Source organism: Panthera tigris, chromosome A1, assembly GCF_018350195.1.
Source record: "Panthera tigris isolate Pti1 chromosome A1, P.tigris_Pti1_mat1.1, whole genome shotgun sequence".
Classification (NCBI taxonomy): Eukaryota; Metazoa; Chordata; class Mammalia; order Carnivora; family Felidae; genus Panthera; species Panthera tigris.
Genome location: NC_056660.1, coordinates 195088137 through 195106963, shown reverse-complemented (window position 1 = coordinate 195106963; position 18827 = coordinate 195088137). Strand labels below are relative to the sequence as shown.

The window sequence follows — 18827 nt, the reverse complement described above, 5'->3', positions numbered from 1 at the left end:
TATAAACTCGAAGAAAAAATAAATATCCATGCATCCACAATAAATTATTGAATAAATAAATAAATGGGGAGAGAAAAGACAAGTCTTCTTTTTTCCCCACAAAAGACTTCCAAATAATGTATGTAGAAACCTGTCCTTCAGGAGGTGGAATGTAAAACCCATCCTATTGATTATAGATTGGACTTACTGACTTGCTTCCAAAATATAGAGCATAGGAAGGGAAAAACAGTAAATTTACAAAGGAGAAACCTGGAAGACATCACCTTAACCGAGTAATCAAGGTTAACATCATCAATGATATAACATGATAAGGGCACTTCTCCTTGAGATATTTTCCCCCAGATCTATAACCCCAGGCTAATCACGACAAAACATCAGACAAATTCAAGTCAAGAGAGGCTGCAAAATAGCTCACCAGTACTTTTCTGTAATGTGGTAGACTGGGTTGGATTCTGGAACAGAAAAAAGGATATTAGAGGGAAAAATGGTGAAATTCAGATAAAGACTTAGTCTAGTTAATAGTACTATACGAATGTTTATTTCTTGGTTTTGACAAAGATACCATGGCTATGTGAGACATTACCATTAGGGGAAGCTAGGTAAAGAATAACAACTCTCTGTACATCTTTGCACCTTTTCGGTAAACCTCAAGTTATTCCAAAATAAAGTTTTAAAACTAAAGAAAAAAAAATCCCCAAAAGAAAACTCCAGACCCAGATGGTTTCACTGGTGAATTGTATCAAATCTTTAAGACAAAACTAATAACAATGTTACATAAACTTTTTCAAAATATAGAGGAAGAGGTAACATTTCCAAACATATTTTACAAGGCCAGAAGAAACTTGACAAAGACATTACAAAAAATTCAAGACCAATACTTCTCATGAACATAAACACAAAAAACAGTATATAGATAGATAGATATAGATATATATCTATATATAGATATATAGATACAGATAGATAGATATCATATATAGATATATGTTATGATACATTATGTCCATGTTGGGTCATAGGGCTTCAAATGGTGATGGTGGTCAAAAGGTACAAATTTCTTTTTCTTTTTTTTAAATATAATTTATTGCCAAGTTAGCTAACATACAGTGTATACAGTGTGCTCTTGGCTTCAGGAGTAGATTCCCAGGATTCATAGCTTATATACAACACCCAGTGCTCATTCCAACAAGTGCCCTCCTCAATGCCCATCACCCTATTTTCCCCTCCCCTGCACCCCTACCCCGCCCCCCCCCCATCAGCCCTCGGTTTGTTCTCTGTATTTAAGAGTCTCTTATGTCTTGCCTCCCTCTCTGAAACTATTTTTCCCCCTTCCCTTCCCCCATGGTCTTCAGTTAAGTTTCTCAAATTCCACATATGAGTGAAAACATAGGATATCTCTTCCTCTGACTGACTTACTTCACTTAGCATAATACCCTCCAGTTCCATCCACATTGTTGCAAATGGCAAGTTTTCATTCTTTCTCAAAAGGTACAAATTTCTTGTTACAAGTTAAGTAAGTTCTAAGGATGTAATGTATAGCATGGCGATTATAGTTAATGGTACAATATAGCATATTTGAAAGTTGTTAAGAGAATAGATCTTAAAAGTTCTCATCACAAGAAAAAATGTAACTATGTGAGGTAATGGATATAAACTGGACTGACTTTGATAATTATTTTGCTATAAATACAAGTATCAAATCACATTGTACACCTTAAGCTAATACAATGCCAACTGTATCTCAGTAAGAGTAGAAAAAATAAAATAAAATTTTAAAAGAAATAAATTATGACAAAGTTAGGTTTATCCCAGAAATGCAAGGTTGCTTTAACATTTAAAAATTGATCAATGTCAGGGCGCCTGAGTGACTTAATTGGTTTTGGCTCGGGTCATGATCTCATGGTTCATGGGTTCGAGCCCCGTGTTGGGCTCCACTCTGGCAGCACGGAACCTGCTTAGGATTCTCTCCCTCTCTCTCTGCCCCTCCCTAGCTTGCTTGTTCTCTCAAAATAAATAAATAAACAAACTTAATCTAAAAGATTTAAGAATCAATGTAATTCACCACACTGGCGTAGGGAAAGAGAAAACCATACGAGGCATTAAAAAAAGGACTGACAAAATTCAACAGCTGTTTACGGTGAAAATTCTCAGAGAATTTGGAGGGTAACTTCTTCAGTCTGATAAAAGGCAGCTACAAAAGAAAATCTACATCTAATATCATAGTTAATGGTAACATGCTGAAGTATTTCAGTATTGGGAACAAGATAAAGATGTCCACTCTCACCAGTTCTATTTAATATATATTACTCAAGGTGCTAGCCAGTTCAGTAAAAAAAAAAAAAAGAAAAGAAAAAGAAATAAAAGGCATGAAGATTGGGAATAAATAAGTAAACTGGTCTATATTTGCAGATATTATTCTTACATAGATCATCACAGGAATCTATAAAGCAAGGTACTAGAAATACTGAGTGAGGCTAAGCAAGGTCACGGGATACAGGGTTGATATACAGAAACCCACTCAGTTTCATATATTAGCTGAAATCATTAGAAAGTACGTTTTTTAAAATTCCAGCTGCAATAGGAGCAAATCGCAAAATTCTTAGTGATAAATGTAACGAATATTGCATCAGACCTGTGCGCTGATGGTGTAAAATGCTCCTGAGAGAACTTACAGCAGACTTCACGCAACGGGGACACGTGCCGTGCTCTGCATTGGAAGACTCAGTACTGTTAAGACGTCGATTCTTCTCAAATTGATCTACAAATTCAACACAATCCCAGTCATAGCCCTATGTTTTTGTAGAAATTAACAAACTGATCTTAGAATGTATACGGAAATGTAGAAGACCTAACAAAGGAAAAGCTTTTCAACAAAGAAGAAATGAAGTCAGTGGGGTGAGTTTGAATCCAATCTGACTGGTGTCCTTATTTTGTAAAGGGGGAAATTTGGAAACAGTAGATGTATACACAGGGAGAAAACCATGTGAAAACGGAGGCAGATACAGGGGGTGATAGTTCCATAAGCCAACAAATGCCAAAGCTTGCCAACAAACACCAGAAGCTAGAAGAGGGGCCTGGAACACATTCTCACAGCCTTAAAAAGAATCAACTCTACCAACACCTTGATCTTGGATGTCTAACCTCCAGAAAGGTGAGACAATAAATTTCTGTTGGCTCAGCCACCTACTTGATAATACTTTGTTACAGCAGCTTTGGCAAACTAATACATGTTTTTTGTATGCTAGACAATAAATGAGACTTCATTAAATAAAAAATCTCTGCTCATCAAAAAAAATTGCTTATCATCTTTCCAATAGGAAAGTTAATAGGCAAGCCACAGATGTGAAGAAAGTATTTGCAAACATATATCTGAGAGAGGACTAACATCTAGAACATACATATATTTTAAAAACTCCTATAACTAGTTAATAAAAAGACACCCAGTAACAATGGCCAAAATATTTGAACAGACACTTCACAAAAGAAGGTATATAAACAACCAACAGGGGCGCCTGGGTGGCTCAGTCGGTTGGGCGTCCGACTTCAGCTCAGGTCATGATCTCTCAGTCTGTGAGTTCAAGCCCCGTGTCGGGCTCTGGGCTGACAGCTCGGAGCCTGGAGCCTGCTTCGGATTCTGTGTCTCCCTCTCTCTGCCCCTTCCCCACTCATGCTCTGTCTCTCTCTGTCTCAAAAATAAATAAAAACATTAAAAAAAAAGAAATTATTTATAAACAACCAACAACTACTTAAAAAGGAAATGCAAACTGAAACCACAATGAAATACTACAATATGCCCATCAGAATGGCTAAAAGTCAAAAGACTTTTTATGTGAAACTTTGGTGATGTTTTGGAGCAACTGGAACTCTTGTTGGTGGGAATGTAAAATGGTACTACCATCTTGGGAAAAGTTCCAACAGTTTCCTTTAAAACTAAATGGGCACCAGCATTGTGATCCAGGAAGTCCACTCTATTTCAAGAGAAATAAAAACATATATTCACCAAGAAAAAAAAAAAAGTGTACAAGGATATCCAAAGCAGCTTTAATTCATGATAGCAAAAAGTTGATAGGTAAGTGATGGTATAATCATACAATGGAAGGTAAGTGATGGTATAATCATACAGTGGAATGCTACTCAACAATAAGAAGGAATTATACACATCCTGGATGACCCTCCAAAACATCATGTTGTTAAGAAGCCAAATACAAGGAGTTCACAATGCATGATTCCATTTATGTAAAGTTCTAAAATAAGTAAAACTAATTTATGGTGAAAAAAATCAGAACAGTAGTTGCCTCTGGAGATTGATGGGGGCAGGGTATTGACTAGGGAGAACAGGGGACATTTTTCTGGAATGATGGTAATGTTCTACATCTTGACAGGGAGTTGGGTCACATAGATGGATACAACGTCAAAATTCTTGAGTAGCATATTCAAGATATGTGCATTTCGATCTGTATAAATTTTACCTAGAAAATCTACAAATATTGAACTCAAGTTCATTATATAAATGCTTAAGTGCTTCAAGGTGAAGTATGCTGTTTTCACTCTACTCTGAAATGCATAAAAAACAGATTGATGGAGGAATAGACAGGTATGTGTTGAAGCAAATATGGCCAAATGTTAATTGTAGATCTGGTTAGTAGATATGTGACTGCTCACTGTAAAATTCAACCTTTCTGTATGTTAGAAAATTTTTATAATAAAATGTTAGGGAGAATACAAAGACTTCAGGATCTCTGAGGAGGGTAGCTTCTTCTAATCTTAGAAAACCATTTCATCTCATATTAGTGTTTCTTGGAGGGTGGTCTTTGCCTCACCAACTTGTGTAGACCCAGTGCAGGAACTTAAATACTGAAGTTTAAGAACTAGTGTTCTATATCCCTATCCTGCAGGATTTCACTCCACACACAGAGCTTCAAATGCTACTTCATTGCCAACTCCCAAATCTTGGGGTCTTTCTTTAGCTCCGATTCCCTTTGGGCTGGGAAGTTCCATAGGTCTTCCAGTTAAACTTACCAACCCCCCACATTGGACTCATTTTCCTACCCCTACATCCCAACCTCACTGTCCTCCCCTAACCATCATTCTCGGTCAGGAAAAGGCACCCTTCCACCCATCTGACCAACCCAGGGACCTGGCGGGGGGGGGGGGGTGTCATCCTTGACTCTTCTATTTCCATTTATTTCAGGTTACAGTGGTGGCTCGCTGACTTGTCTAAAACATCTGTCACATCACTCTTTGCCCCATGGGCAGTCACTGCCTTAATTTAGTTGTCATGATGCAGTGCCTTCTGAGCCTCCTCCATGAGGGGAGCAGCCCAAAATACCACAGGCAACGAGAAGGGTTGGGAGGGGAGGCATTATGACCAGGAGACAGAGGTTAAGTAATGTGCCCAAGGGCACACAGCTGGGAGGTGCTGAAGTGAGGATCTGAATGCAGAGCATCTGGCTCCCGTCTGTTTATCAACAGTCGTTATCAACAAAAATGGGGTTTTTCTTTTTTTGTGGTGAGATTCAACTACAGCTCTGTTACTCGAGTAACACTAGCTGCTGTAACAGATAAATCCCCAGGTCTCAACACTTTACTGTAACAAAAATTCCCCCCATCATAACGCTCTCCTCCTCAAAGCAGTGATAAGGAACCCAGGCTCCTTCCATTGTGACTCTGCCATCTTCCTCCCTCCAGAGGAGGGATCCTCCTCCTGTGTCTTTAGCCAGATGGGAAAAGAATTCATGGGATTGGGTGAGATGTTTTTACAGACCTGGTCTGGGAATGGCAAAGGTTACTTTTCACCAAGTGCACCCCCAGCTGTGTGCCCTGGAGGAAAAGGAAACGGAGTTGGTTAAGTACCTAAGAGTTTTTGTCAAAATCCAATCGCTCTTAATTCTGATTTACTCAAGAAAGACAGCATCACTTCTACACTTCAACTTATGCTGGCATATTATGCTTTTCAAAAAAAAATATATCCACAGCCAGAGAGTGCAGAAAATTTAGAATCCCCTCCTTCTCGAAAAGAATATACAATTGGAGTCATATATTTACATACATATATATGTACAGATATAAATAATCAAACTTGGCATTATTAAAACACTACACGTAATCCACATCTTATTCACAAATTGGCTAAAAATCTTTTACAGGTTCAAAAGTAGGCCCAAAACAGAGACAAACCCTACCCCAAACGGTGTCAAAATACTTGGAAGTACCCTCACCGATTCACATTTGGTATTATGAGAAATTAAATCAAATCTTCTAAGTCCTTCTAGATTAATTTTGAAATCTTTAAAAAACAAAAATAAAAATAAAAAAAAGCAAGCAACCCAGAGGAAGCTCTCTAGAGGAAAAAACAATTTTCTCCAGAGAAGTTAAAAAAGGGTCCTATGGGTTATGTCCATCCCAGAAATACATCGTTTACCCAAGTGACATGGAATTGGCTTCAGGAAAAATAGACTTTCGGATGATTTTTGCTTGTTTCTCTTTAAAGTGACTTGGATAATATGGCAGTGACTTTTGAAAGCTACCATTTGTCAACCACCTCCCGGCAGCTCCGTGCCAAGTGCCTTCTGTGCATTCTCTTACTCCAACCTCACAACTAACCACAAGCACTTGCGAAAAAGGCCTGGGCCGTTTTCCCATCCTAGAATGGATACAGAGGTAAAAATCGGAACAGTCTAAAGCCAAAAACTTACATTTATACATAATCTGATTCTAACTGCTACTGACCTCAAGGTGAGCTACCAAAGGACAAAGCACAACGTTTGGAAAATTGACCCGTTTTAATTTTTTAAAAACAAAAACACACAACACAACGTCAAATTATTTTTGCCGTCTACAATTCAGTTATATCCAAACATTCTAAGACCAAACAGAGTCCTCTGCCCAGCAGCAGGGGACTACGAGGAGAGAGACGCTGAAGACACACGAGGGTGAATGCTAGAGGACAGTCCCAGCTGCGGGCCACAGCCTTCCAGCCCGACGCACGCCGCCACTTTCACTTCACAGTTTGTTCACATGGTTTACGGGAAGCTCTTTAAAATCATTTCATCCCAGACGCCAGATTTCTTCAACAACACAGAGCTCCACATCGGTGTTTCCATCCGACTGATAGGACTAAAAAGCGGTTTTTGTTTTCATCTTGCTTTAGCAGGGCAGAGAAGTGAAACTAGCCGCCAGATGCCTTTAGTAATAAATGAGGAGAGGAGAGGTAAGGAAGGATCTGGGCTGTGCTGGGTGCTGGCTTCTACTTGTCTCCTTGAGAACGTGACCTCCGAAGTGTTAAATCACACTCATGCCACTACAATGATTAGTACTAGTAATCTTTTCTCAGATGATAAAAAGGAAAAGTACCCAATGGACATAAAAATGGTCAAAAAGATCTTACCGCAGGTCAATTTTTCCCCCCCAAAAAAGATACAAAATGAACATATAATTGGGATGGTAACTCCGTTAGACATTCCAATTCACCCAGTCGCTTGTTCGCCATACAAGTAAGGAGAACAGGCATTGAGTTTTATTAGCAATGTTATAGTAGTAACCAGATGTGTTAATGGCAGCTTATTTGAGGTCCATCAATCCTTGGAACACGTGTAGGAAAGCATGGCTGTCGTTCTCCGACTGCCCACATCTGAACACATTCAGCTACCACGGAAACTACAAAGGAAGGAAAAAATATATTTATTCCAAGATTCATTTACTGGGATTTTTAAACGCCCTTTCTTCCGTAAAGCCCTGGCGTGCTGATAGTGTGCTAGGGACTGCTGTGTTTCCCAGCATGAGCTCCCATCCTCTGAGGGTCCTGAGAAGGATAGTGGATTGGTCCTGGAGCCCTCATGAAAGGAGGGGGTGGTCCCATTGGGTGGAACATGTGTGGCCCAAAACCTGCAGATGGGAGAGGACAAATCTGTTAGGCTTGCCGTTTCCTGGACAACCTTTCAAACCTGTGAATCTTTCTAAGGTCAAAACCACCCAGCCGTAAGTCAAATTGACAAGGGGCTTCAGAAAATGTCAGTTCACAGACTTGCTTAGGCATGTCCACCTGTAGTACTTCCTCGGCTTTAGAAAGCTTTCCCCTAAGACCAGGTTAAAAGAAAACTCCACAGGACCCAAACGGATCTGGTACTATGTCATCTGAGCCTTTGGTGCCTAACACGCCAAGCCTACCAGACAGGATGCAATCAGGATTTGGGAAGTGAGGAAGGAACCAGGCTGATGCCAGACTCTGTCACCACCAACCTCAATGCCTTATACCAGAATGGAAGGTGTTCAGAAACCAGGACTTTGTTACAGAGTATGGGAACTCTGCCACAGGAGAACCGGCTATTTGTGACTTACCTACACTGTACAGATCGCCACTGACATTTCCTAGAGCAGCGCTACACAAAGTGCTGGTCCTGGAACTGCTTATTACTGCCCCCGCCACCCCAAGATAAAGTCAAATGTAACTTGAGCCAAACAGGGGACAAACTGATGAGAGATCACTATAATCCAGTAACTCCCATTCTGATCATACACACTCAGATCTTTAGAAAACTGGCAACCTTCTCCTCCTTGGCAGGCCAGGGAAAAAAACGAAAGATCAGGGATCCTAACAAATCAGGTTTACTTGCAAACCTCTGCGGGGCAAACTCAGAGGATTTAGCCACGATAATGAGGTGTGGAGACAGGACTCTCACAAAGATTTTCCTGGGCTAAATGAGACCTATTTACTAAGAAAGAAGATGGATGTTACCTGGGGGTGGGGGCGGGGCAATACCAGGGGGTGGCGGCAGGGCTATGTTCACCACGGCTGGAGGACCACTTGGGGGTAGGTTGAAGTAGTTGGCAGAGGCTTCTTCTTCGGCTGCAGGAGGAGGCGGAAGAGCTGGAGAAGAGAAAACAGCCAACAGTCAAAGGGAAGAAGACCGTGCAACGATGTTTCTACCTCCTTTAAGCCCGGGGCTCCTGCTGGGGGAAAAGAGTTGCTACAGTAGCCAGAGACCTGCCTGGGTCTCTCCTGACACTGAGGAACAGCAGGGCAGGGTGAGCATTTGACGTCAGCAAGCTACCCAGTAGGCAGGAAGTTTGCACTCACCTCCTGGCAGTCCTGGAACGGGCTCTAGCTTGATCCCAGAGTCTGTGGTTCCATCCTTCTCTTTTTCTTTTCCTCTGGCTGCTTGGGACCTGGGCGACAGACAGATAGACACACACACACACACACACACACACACACACACACACACAATGTCAGCACTCTGTCCCACCTTCTCTCACACCTCTGCTTCTCGTGTTTCCAAATAGAGTTCCTTTGCTCCTTGCCTCCTTTTCAGAGAATACTCTTTTCCCCTAAATGCCACTGTGCAGAGTAGACAGAAGCAAATGTTTTAAAGCCAGAAAGACCTGGATTCAAACTCTGCTGGAAATGCTGTTAAGGACAAGAAGCAGCGACCTATGTGTGTTTGGCGCAGTGCTTAATCAGCACACAGGAAGCACCCACAAGGGTCGCTCCTTCCTGGTTCCAAGCTGGAAACATGTTCTCCCTTTGAACCTTCAGGGTATTTCACTTGAGTCTCTCTTATGCAATCATCACTTTCAAACTTCAATTAGCTATTCTCCATGGACAACCAGCCCCTAGAGGGCAGAAACTAGGTCTAATGCATTTGTAAACTCTCAAATCCAATCTTTCTTGCCCTGACGTTATATTTGGCCTATAATAGCTGGTCACAAAAGGTAAGAACCTTCGAAGGAGATTACAACGGCAAAGCCCTGAATAAATTTCCAAAGCAGGATCCTCCCAATGTCCACAGTGTTAGAGAAGTGTCAGAGAAATGAAACATTGTTTTTAACGGTCCTATTGACTTAAACCCACTCACCAAAAGCATACTAGCCCCCAGATAATGAAACACTTCCTTGAAAATCTCAATAAAGACATCGTAAAATAGCCCAATTCTCACCTTCCCCATTTCACGTTGAGTCTACGGCCATTGACAATCAACTTATTAAAGGACTTCTCCGCAGCCACCTCTGCAGCCTGCCTCGTGGCAAACTGGATGAACGCACACTGCTGTCTCTGTACGACGGTGATCGTCCGGATCTCCCCAAACTGGTAGAAGTGATTTCTGAAGGGATACAGGCAGAGAAACAGGAGAGTTAATGACACTCCCAGGAGGTTGCAGTGGATTATTCATTCTTGCACTCACTCACACACAAGGCAGGTGGCCCCCTGGTCATCTGCCTAACTACCTGCAGGTAATTCCCCCAGTACCCTGCCCTACTGTGGGTACTACTTACTGAGAGAGAGTATAAGAAAAATAGTGAGTAAATAAAGGTTTACAAACATCTCAGGGATTGTTCCATGGAGGAATAGAGGCTCCAGTATCCAGGTTTCATAGGGACCCTAAACCCTCCATAAGGGGCTGGCAAACTCAGCCCCGCAGCTCATGAGCCAAGAACATTGTAAAAAGTTTGTTTTTTAATTAAAAAAAAAAAAAAAAATTTCTTTAAATGTTTATTTATTATTGAAAGACAGAGAGAGACAGAGCATGAGCAGGGGAGGGACAGAGAGAGAGAGACAGGGAGACACAGAATCCTAAGCAGGCTCCAGGCTCTGAGCTGTCAGCACAGAGCCCGACGCAGGGCTCGAACTCACAAACTGTGAGATCATGACCTGAGCCGAAGTCAGACGCTTAACCGACTGAGCTACCCAGGTGCCCCGTTTTTTAATCTTTTTAAACATTTATTTTTGAGAGACAGAGAGACAGAGTGTGAGTGGGGGAGGGGCAGAGAGAGAGGGAGACACAGAATCCGAAGCAGGATCCAGGCTCCAAGCTGTCAGCACAGAGCCCAATGCGGGGCTCCAACTCATGAACCGCGAGACCATGACCCGAGCTAAAGTCAGACGTTTAACTGACTGAGCCACCCAGGCACCTCTAAAAAAGTTTTTTAAGGCTATATAACAACAACAACAATGAAACAAAAGGGAGGAGCAGGGAAAGCGTCGGCCAGCAGTAGGGACTGTCTAGCTCACTTAGACCGGGTTTAATGGAGACAGGCTACCAAGGGCAGGTTATACACTTATAGGAGATAAGTGGGTAATTGGAAGGGGTAATTTCCATCACTATCTGTCTAGATGTCCCATTGGCCAAGCAAAATACAAGCCAAGAATAATATAAACATAGCAAACAGAAATCTCTTTAAAAAGCCAACAATTTAAACCATGAGAGTTTTATAACTGCCAACGTCTCCCTCCTTGACATAATTAATCATTCTTGGATATGTGCCATATTTAAAAGACTCTATTTGCCTATTAGGTCAAATAGAATCTCGTGATTATTATCACGTGGAAGGATCAGGTAAGCACTATAAGCACTGCCGATGAACATTACTATTCTGGCAAGAGAAAGGACACGTTTATAAAAATTCTTGTCAGCATGACTAATTAGCGTAACTATAGAGAGGCTAAAGAAAAATGTACTTTGTACAGAATTATCCTGTTGCCTGTGTTTTTGCCCAAAAAAGTATTTCAGGGCAGTTAAAAGCAGAGAGCTCATAAAATTTTATCTACAAACCTTAGATCAGTCTCAGTAATGGTATCGCCCAGACCACCAACATACAGCGTGGTGATAGTCTTGTCCTCTGGGGGGTCCAGACGAGGCATTGTTGAAGCCCGCTTTAGAAGCTTATCTGCCACAGGGTCATTGATCCCATAATATCGGTCTTTAATGTTCTGATCAGCAAGGGGGTCATCCGGATCTGTTGGCTTCTCATGCCTATGGTTCAAGACAGAACAACACATGAAGGTAAAACAAAGGAAAAGAATTTACAGGTTATCACCCAATAGTAGCTACGTACATATACCCTGAAATGCCTTCTGAACTAGAAACCATGGCCATACCAAAACATAATTATCACAACAAAGCTAACACCAAAAGGATTTACTGTATCACACAAACACTTGCCAGCCTCCTAAAAGCCATTTAAATGACCATCTACGGTAACAGACTTTCCTTATAAAGAAATGCTTTTGGCACACTCTGCTTCAAAACAAAAAGTAATCAAAACATGGTTACCCTTCTCTAGGGCAATGGTTCTTAACAAACCTGAAGTCCTGCATTCCACGGAGAGTCTCATTAAGGCTGTGGACCAGCCCCAGAAAAAAGTATAGATAATTTTTTTTTTTTTTGGTGGGTGTGTGGTTAACCAAGACCCAATCAAGAACTTCTTTTTTTTTTTTTTTTTTTTTTTTTTTTCAACGTTTTTTATTTATTTTTGGGACAGAGAGAGACAGAGCATGAACGGGGGAGGGGCAGAGAGAGGGAGACACAGAATCGGAAACAGGCTCCAGGCTCCGAGCCATCAGCCCAGAGCCTGATGCGGGGCTCGAACTCACAGACCGCGAGATCGTGACCTGGCTGAAGTCGGACGCTTAACCGACTGCGCCACCCAGGCGCCCCCCCAATCAAGAACTTCTGATCCAGACGCTTGGCGGTCTTGACTGAAACATACTCACATACCTGTTAGAGGTCTGGCCTTCATTTGATTTCAACTACACACTGAGATTTAAACCATGACATACTTCTCAGGCAGAAACTTTTAGAGTCAACATCGTATTATATGGCATAATAACTTAGTTTCCCAAGGCTTGGTTACGAGTAAAAGTCCCATTACAAGTAAAAACAACAATTTAATCAAGCTCTTCTAAATTTAATAGCCCTAAGAAATGAGATATATGACACTAATTGCATAAACTTGTTTAATTACATTTTTAAAATATGTATTAAAAAAAATTTTTTTTAATGTTTATTTTTGAAGGAGACAGAACGTGAGTGGGAGAGGGGCAGAGAGAGGGAGACACAGAATCCGAAGCAGACTCCAGGCTCTGAGATATCAGCACAGAGCCTGACATGGGGCTCGAACTCACAATCTGTGAGATCATGACCTGAGTGAAGTCAGTTGCCCAACCGACTGAGCCACCCAGGCGCCCCAAATTTTTTTAATATTTATTTTCGAGAGAGACAGAGAGTGTGTGCAAGCAGGGGAGGGGCAGAGAGAGAGAGGGAGACACAGAATCCAAAGCAGGCTCCAGGTTCTGAGCTGTCAGCACAGAGCTCGACATGGGGCTTAAACCCACAGACTGTGAGATCATGACCTGAGCCGAAGTCAGATGCTTAACCGACTGAACCACCCAGATGCCCCTAAACTTGTAGATTTTAAAGCAGAAATAGTTTAAGCTAGCATCTCCCATTTCTTAGATGACTAATTATCTAAAAGCAAATAATGAAAATGGAATTCAGCTCTTGCCTGTATGGACACTCCTCTCCTCTCTTACATTCTCCTTTTACCCAGAAGGAGCAAATGTGGGGTCGATTCCTTTTGTAGTAGGGTGTGGTCCGGGCTAGTTTGAGTAGCATGTCACTGGTGGATGTGGCTTTCCCCAACATGCCAACTGGCCGTGTTCCGTCAGAGTTGGAAATCTACAGAGGGACGACAAGTTCAAAAGGTAAATTACACAGACTGTATCAATCCACTAGGATTCTACCAAATATAAAATTACATCAAGAAAGTGGCAGCACACCTCTCTCTCCATATTCTGTGTGTAGTATTCTTTGTTGACATCTGACTTTGGCATATCATCCTTAAAAGACAATCCTGCATCCCGAACCTGGATGGGCAGGCCTGGTACAAAGGAAAGGAGGAAAAAACCTCAAGATACATTTTAAAACAAATCCATATTGAACATGCACATAGAATACAACATCATTGTTCTCTCCTCCAGCTTTCTAGGTATCAGAGGCTTTATTATTTTTTTAATGTTTATTGATTTTGAGAGAGAGAGTGAGCGGGGAGGAGGAGTAGAGAGAGGGGAAAGGGAAAATCCCAACCTGATGCAGGGCTCAATCCCATGAACCATGAGACCATGACCTGAGCTGAAATTAAGAGTCCAATGCTCAACCAACTGAGCCACCCACACGTCCCCAGAGGCTTTATTTTTATTTGAAATCTTTATTACCATCAGGCCAAAACTACCTAAGAGCATTCTATGCAACTGTCGAAATTCCTAAGCTGTCATGATATTTGAAATGAAGGTTTTAAAAGAAAATCTTTTAGATGACAAACTTTGGTTATGGTCAGATTTGACCTGTAATTAATGAAGTACCTAGCTTTTATTGGAATAGGATTTATTTAAATAAACATAAAAAGTAGGTTATTTTTAGGCTGGTGTTCTAGATCCTTGGGATAGTCATAGTCAGTAAGAGTCACTATATTCCAGAACCAGAACACTTCTTTTAACAAACGTGTAAGTAAATAATATTAAACAATATATGACCAGGACTCTGATTAGCAGCTAACTTTCTTAACATACATAAACTTATATTTTCCCTTTTATTTTATTGTATAGTAGAAACTCTTACTGAAAAAGTACTTTTCTCATAAACAAAAAGTCACTTGTAGTTAAAAAAAAAAAATCACTCCCAAATTACTTTTAAAATAGGAGCAGTTATAGCACATCAGTCCCCAAAACACAGAAATCTAAAGCACAATTAGCCTATGCTTCTGGTAGGGATTGTGGGAAAGAGCTTTGGATTTTGAAAGAAGCCCAAGGCAAAGAGATTATCTACCATAGGAACAATGCCTTTGCCTCACTTTGGCTACACAGATGTACAGAGAGGCTTGGGCCAGTCCTGATTAATTCCCAACTTTTCCTTAAGTTAAGTTCCTCCCCTTGTCCGGAAGGGCTCTAGGATGGCCTGGCACGATTCTCCTCTTCCTAGGAGAAGCAGAGCACAAAAGGCACTCCAAAGGGGGGTCAGAACTGGAGATGGGGTGAGAAGTAGAAAACAAAACAACTAATTTGTCATCTAGGGCACCTGCATCTGCATAGTTTTAGATCTGTTAGGGCAAACATACCATATTCTAGGTCCAAGAGGCAGGTCTGACAGACATTCTTCAATTTACTGCAGGTTTGGCACACTTCAGTCTTCTTGAAACGCATGCGGACACCGGGGCACCAGCGAAATACTGTGAATGGCCTGGCACAGATCTGGAAAACAAAATAAACAAAATAAGAGCCCTGATGCTGGTCTGGCCAATCAAGCTAGGGGATTTAATAACAACAGGGGATTTAAAGAAAGGATCCTTGACTCTAGGGTTTAGAAGAGATCTTAGCAATCATGTAGTCTAAACACCATCTGACATTTCGATTCCATTTAGCACACCCATCCCCAGGAGTTAAAAAATTAACACAGTACAGAAATGAAATACTCAAAAGTCAAAGTCCTCCCCACACTAGAGGTAACCATCATTAACATATGACCCTTAATCTTTTGGGGGGACAGTGGGGAATGCCATATACTCCTTTAAGAATCTTATGACAGCTATGACCTTCCTCCTCTGCTAAAATCTTCACTTGGAAGCTCCTGGGTGGCTCAGTCGGTTAAGCATCTGACCTCGGCTCAGGTCATGATCTCATAGTTCGTGAGTTTGAGCCCTGTCTCAAGCTCTGTGCTGACAGCTCAGAGCCTGGAGTCCACTTCGGATTCTGTGTCTTCCTCTCTCTCTGCTCCTCCCCAGCTCGTGCTCTGTCTCTCAAATATAAATCAATGTCAAAAAAAAATTTAAATCCTCATGTGCACGGTCAGACAACAACACTCAGTATACCATCTCTGAGGGTTCAAAGCCCATTCACAGATGCCAGGTTAAGAACCTTTACATTAAAGGCCTCACTTTCTTACCTCTCACACTAAACAGCTAACAGTCAGTGAGTACATAAATGATACACGAAAGTCTGTGAAGCATTGACTTTTACTGGAGAAGCTCAAAGCCCAGCAAATTGAAAAGAAAAGGAAAATCAAATCAAATCATTACTCTTTAACAGACATGCTTACTTTGCATTCCTTCCCATACTTTTCTTTGGTCTGAAACAGAAAAAAACAGAAAACAGCAGGTTACAGAAAGAAAAAAACTAGATGTCTTCTCCTTCCCTAAATACAATCTAAGAAATGTGTCTGCAGATCCCCGGCATCCTAATGAGGTGTGTATGTGTATGTGGGGACCACCTCTTTTGGGGGGTGGGGGGGGCGGGCAGGGGATAACAGAGATATATTCTAACTACCTGCTATGAATTATACTCTCTTAAGAATCTTATGGATCTAATACTGGGTAAATATGTATGTTTCCACTGCCACAACTCTTCCGCGCACTTCTGGCTCCCAAGTTCTCGCTTAAGAACTAAAATTCCTAATAGTGTCCACAGTCCCCAAATCATGGAGGACGTAGCTATGGCTACCCCATTTTACAAAGTTTAGTCAGAGGCACCTATTAAACCCTCCTGTGCAGACAGTCTGTATACAGTCAATCAAGATCTCTGAGATGGATCACAACACAGCCCTATTCTAATTATTAAATGTTAACTGCTGGTGATTTTACCCTTATTTATAAGGATGGGGTTACCTTACACTAAACAGATTACAAGGTGCAGTGGCCAAAAGGCATTGGATTAGGAATCAGGACACCAAGTTTCTCCTCCTTCCTTGCTAAGGTCCCTGGAGTCAGCCTATCTGAATTTATACCCAAGCTCTGCTCCTTGCTTGCCATACCGAAAAAACATAAACCGTATTTGCCTGGTTAATACACCTCACTCTTAGATAAATGCTCAACAAATATTAGCTGTTGTTATGACTCCTGGATCTCAGGAATGCCGCTGAGTTCCAAAGACAGAATAAGCATGACAGTCCTTTGCAAATAGTCCTGTGTTTTGGGTTAGTAAAGGAGCATCATTGCTTTGGCTTGGCTAGGAGAAGCATTTCACGGACAGCGTGTAGGTAACACAACAATGACAGAACCTGAAGAACTCTCGTTTCACACGCGATTACTCACCATTCGAATATATGGGTTTTCTCCAAGACATGTCTGGCACAGAATGGGGAAGTCCTGGTGAAAGTGGGAAATCCGGTTGAAAGCCAGGCTCGGAAGACCCTGCCATCTCAGCCACACTCGTGGGGAAGGGGGAGGGAGGGGAGGCAAGGAGCGAGGGTGGGGGACAGGGTAGGGCAGGAACCCGAGGTTCTGCACGGGCCCGGTCGCGGGAGGGGGCGCTGTCTGCACTTCCGGCAAGCGGCGGGAAAAAAAGACCAGCTCGAAATGAGAGGAGAGGGCAGGGGTAGGAAGGGGTCAGGTCCCGGACCCTGGCTAAGCCCCCTCCCTCCAAGCCCGAAGGAGGGCCGCCCTCCAGCCTCCCGCTTTGGCCGAGCTAGGCCGCAGCGCTGGCTCCTTCCCGGAATTCCTTCGGCCGATCCACAGCCACGGCCCTGCCCGCCCCAAAGAGGCCCGGCTTCGCCGCCTCTCTCCGTCCTCCTCCGGCAGGCATACTCACCGCATCCTCCCAGTTCTGCCTGTTGTAGGTGTTGGAACCCAGAGAAGTCGCCATCTTGAGAGCGTCTGGAGGCAGTGGCGGCTTCCGAGTTGGGAGAGAGGACCGCCACAATCCCGTCAGGCCCCGAGGCTGGTTCCCGGCCCGTTGACGTCTTATTTATGCGTCTTGGGCGCCCTTGGGGGGCGGGCCTCGTGCGTCATGACGTCGCCCGGAATTTCTTCGCTTAACAATTGGGCGGCCTGGTGGGTTTCCTTGGTCCTTTCTTTGAGTTGGTCCGTGCTTAGGAAGAAGAGCCGAAATACAATAGATTTATTTTAAAATTGAGCGAAGGAATAGAGGAACAAGCAAGGAATGAGGGGATGGGATTCAAACAGCGTTAGCTTCCGTGGAGCGTTTATTATGCCAAACGCTGGGCGAACGTCTTGACGTGCCAGTGTCTTATTTCTCACAATAAACTCTGTAAAGTTGCCTGTTTTAACAAGCAAAAACACAGAACGTCTAAAGTTGAATTTCAGATATACAACAAACCATATTTTAGTATAAATATGTCCCAAATAGATTTATACTAAAATAATGACTCGTTTATCTGAAAGTCAAATTTAGCTGGATATCCTTATTGTATCTGGCAAACCACTACCCTCTAGGCAAGTGTGATTGTACCTGTTTTATAGAAAAGGAGAGTGAGGCTTAGAGCGAGTAATTAACTTGCTTCTTCTGGTAGTGTAGCTAATAAATGGTGAAGCCACAAATCCAAAGACAATAGTAGTGTTTTCCCTCTTGAAACTTAAAGGGTCTTATGGATCAACACACGCATCGTTACATCGTTTTTTGAACAACTCATTACTGCACTGCCAATATTTTAGGAATTCAAGCATTCTGTACACTTACAGTGTATCATTAAAATACCTATTATGTTCAAATCACCACAGTTGGTTTTTTTTTTAATGTTTATTCATTTTTGAGAGAGAGACACACACACACACAGAGCCCGAGCAGGGGAGGGGCAGAGAGGGAGAGAAGACACAGAATCCAAAGCAGGCTCCAGGCTCCAAGCTGTCAGCACAGAGCCCGATGCAGGGCTCGAACCCACAAGCTGTGAGATCATGACCTGAGCTGAAGTCAGATGCTTAACCAACTGAGCCACCCAGGCGCCCCTAAGTCACCACAGTTTTTAAAAAATCAGGTTGAACTTATGTACAGTAAAAGTTTACCTTTTAGTTGTATAGTTGTATAGAATTTTTACATATATTCACATATGTACATATATTCACTACAAATATAGAATAGTTTCATCACTCCAAAAAGTTTCCTCGTGACCAAGTAAATTCCCCTCTCCTCACACACAGTCCTAACAAGCACTGATCTGTTCTGTCCCTATAGTTCTGCTGTTTCCAGAAAATCATAAGTGGAGTCCTATTATAGCCTTTTGGGTCTGATTTCTTTTTCTTCCAATATAGTATTTGAGAGTCTTCCA

At 42.2% G+C, this 18827-nt stretch overlaps 1 protein-coding gene across 1 annotated transcript; it reads right to left on the bottom strand.

Annotated features, from left to right (window-relative positions):
• Positions 1-6763: 6763 nt before the first annotated feature.
• On the bottom strand, positions 6764-17509 carry RBM22 (RNA binding motif protein 22). Its single transcript, XM_007093398.2, has 11 exons — positions 17354-17509; positions 16858-16911; positions 15867-15896; positions 14890-15022; positions 13556-13656; positions 13282-13454; positions 11550-11750; positions 9936-10100; positions 9077-9165; positions 8735-8866; positions 6764-7884 (listed from the first exon to the last, which is right to left on the bottom strand). Exons 1-11 carry the CDS (start codon positions 17405-17407, stop codon positions 7754-7756), a joined length of 1263 nt encoding a protein of 420 aa, XP_007093460.1. The 5' UTR covers positions 17408-17509; the 3' UTR covers positions 6764-7753.
• Positions 17510-18827: the final 1318 nt, after the last annotated feature.

Bases quoted from the DNA above. Each gene is read 5' to 3' on its own strand.
- RBM22 (XM_007093398.2), bottom strand. From the start codon at position 17,407: ATGGCGACTTCTCTGGGTTCCAACACCTACAACAGGCAGAACTGGGAG. The intron at 15,023-15,866 runs GTAAGCATGTCT...TTTGTTTTCCAG, and splicing joins AGTATGGGAAGGAATGCAAA to ATCTGTGCCAGGCCATTCAC. The intron at 13,657-14,889 runs GTATGTTTGCCC...CCTTTGTACCAG, and splicing joins CCTCTTGGACCTAGAATATG to GCCTGCCCATCCAGGTTCGG.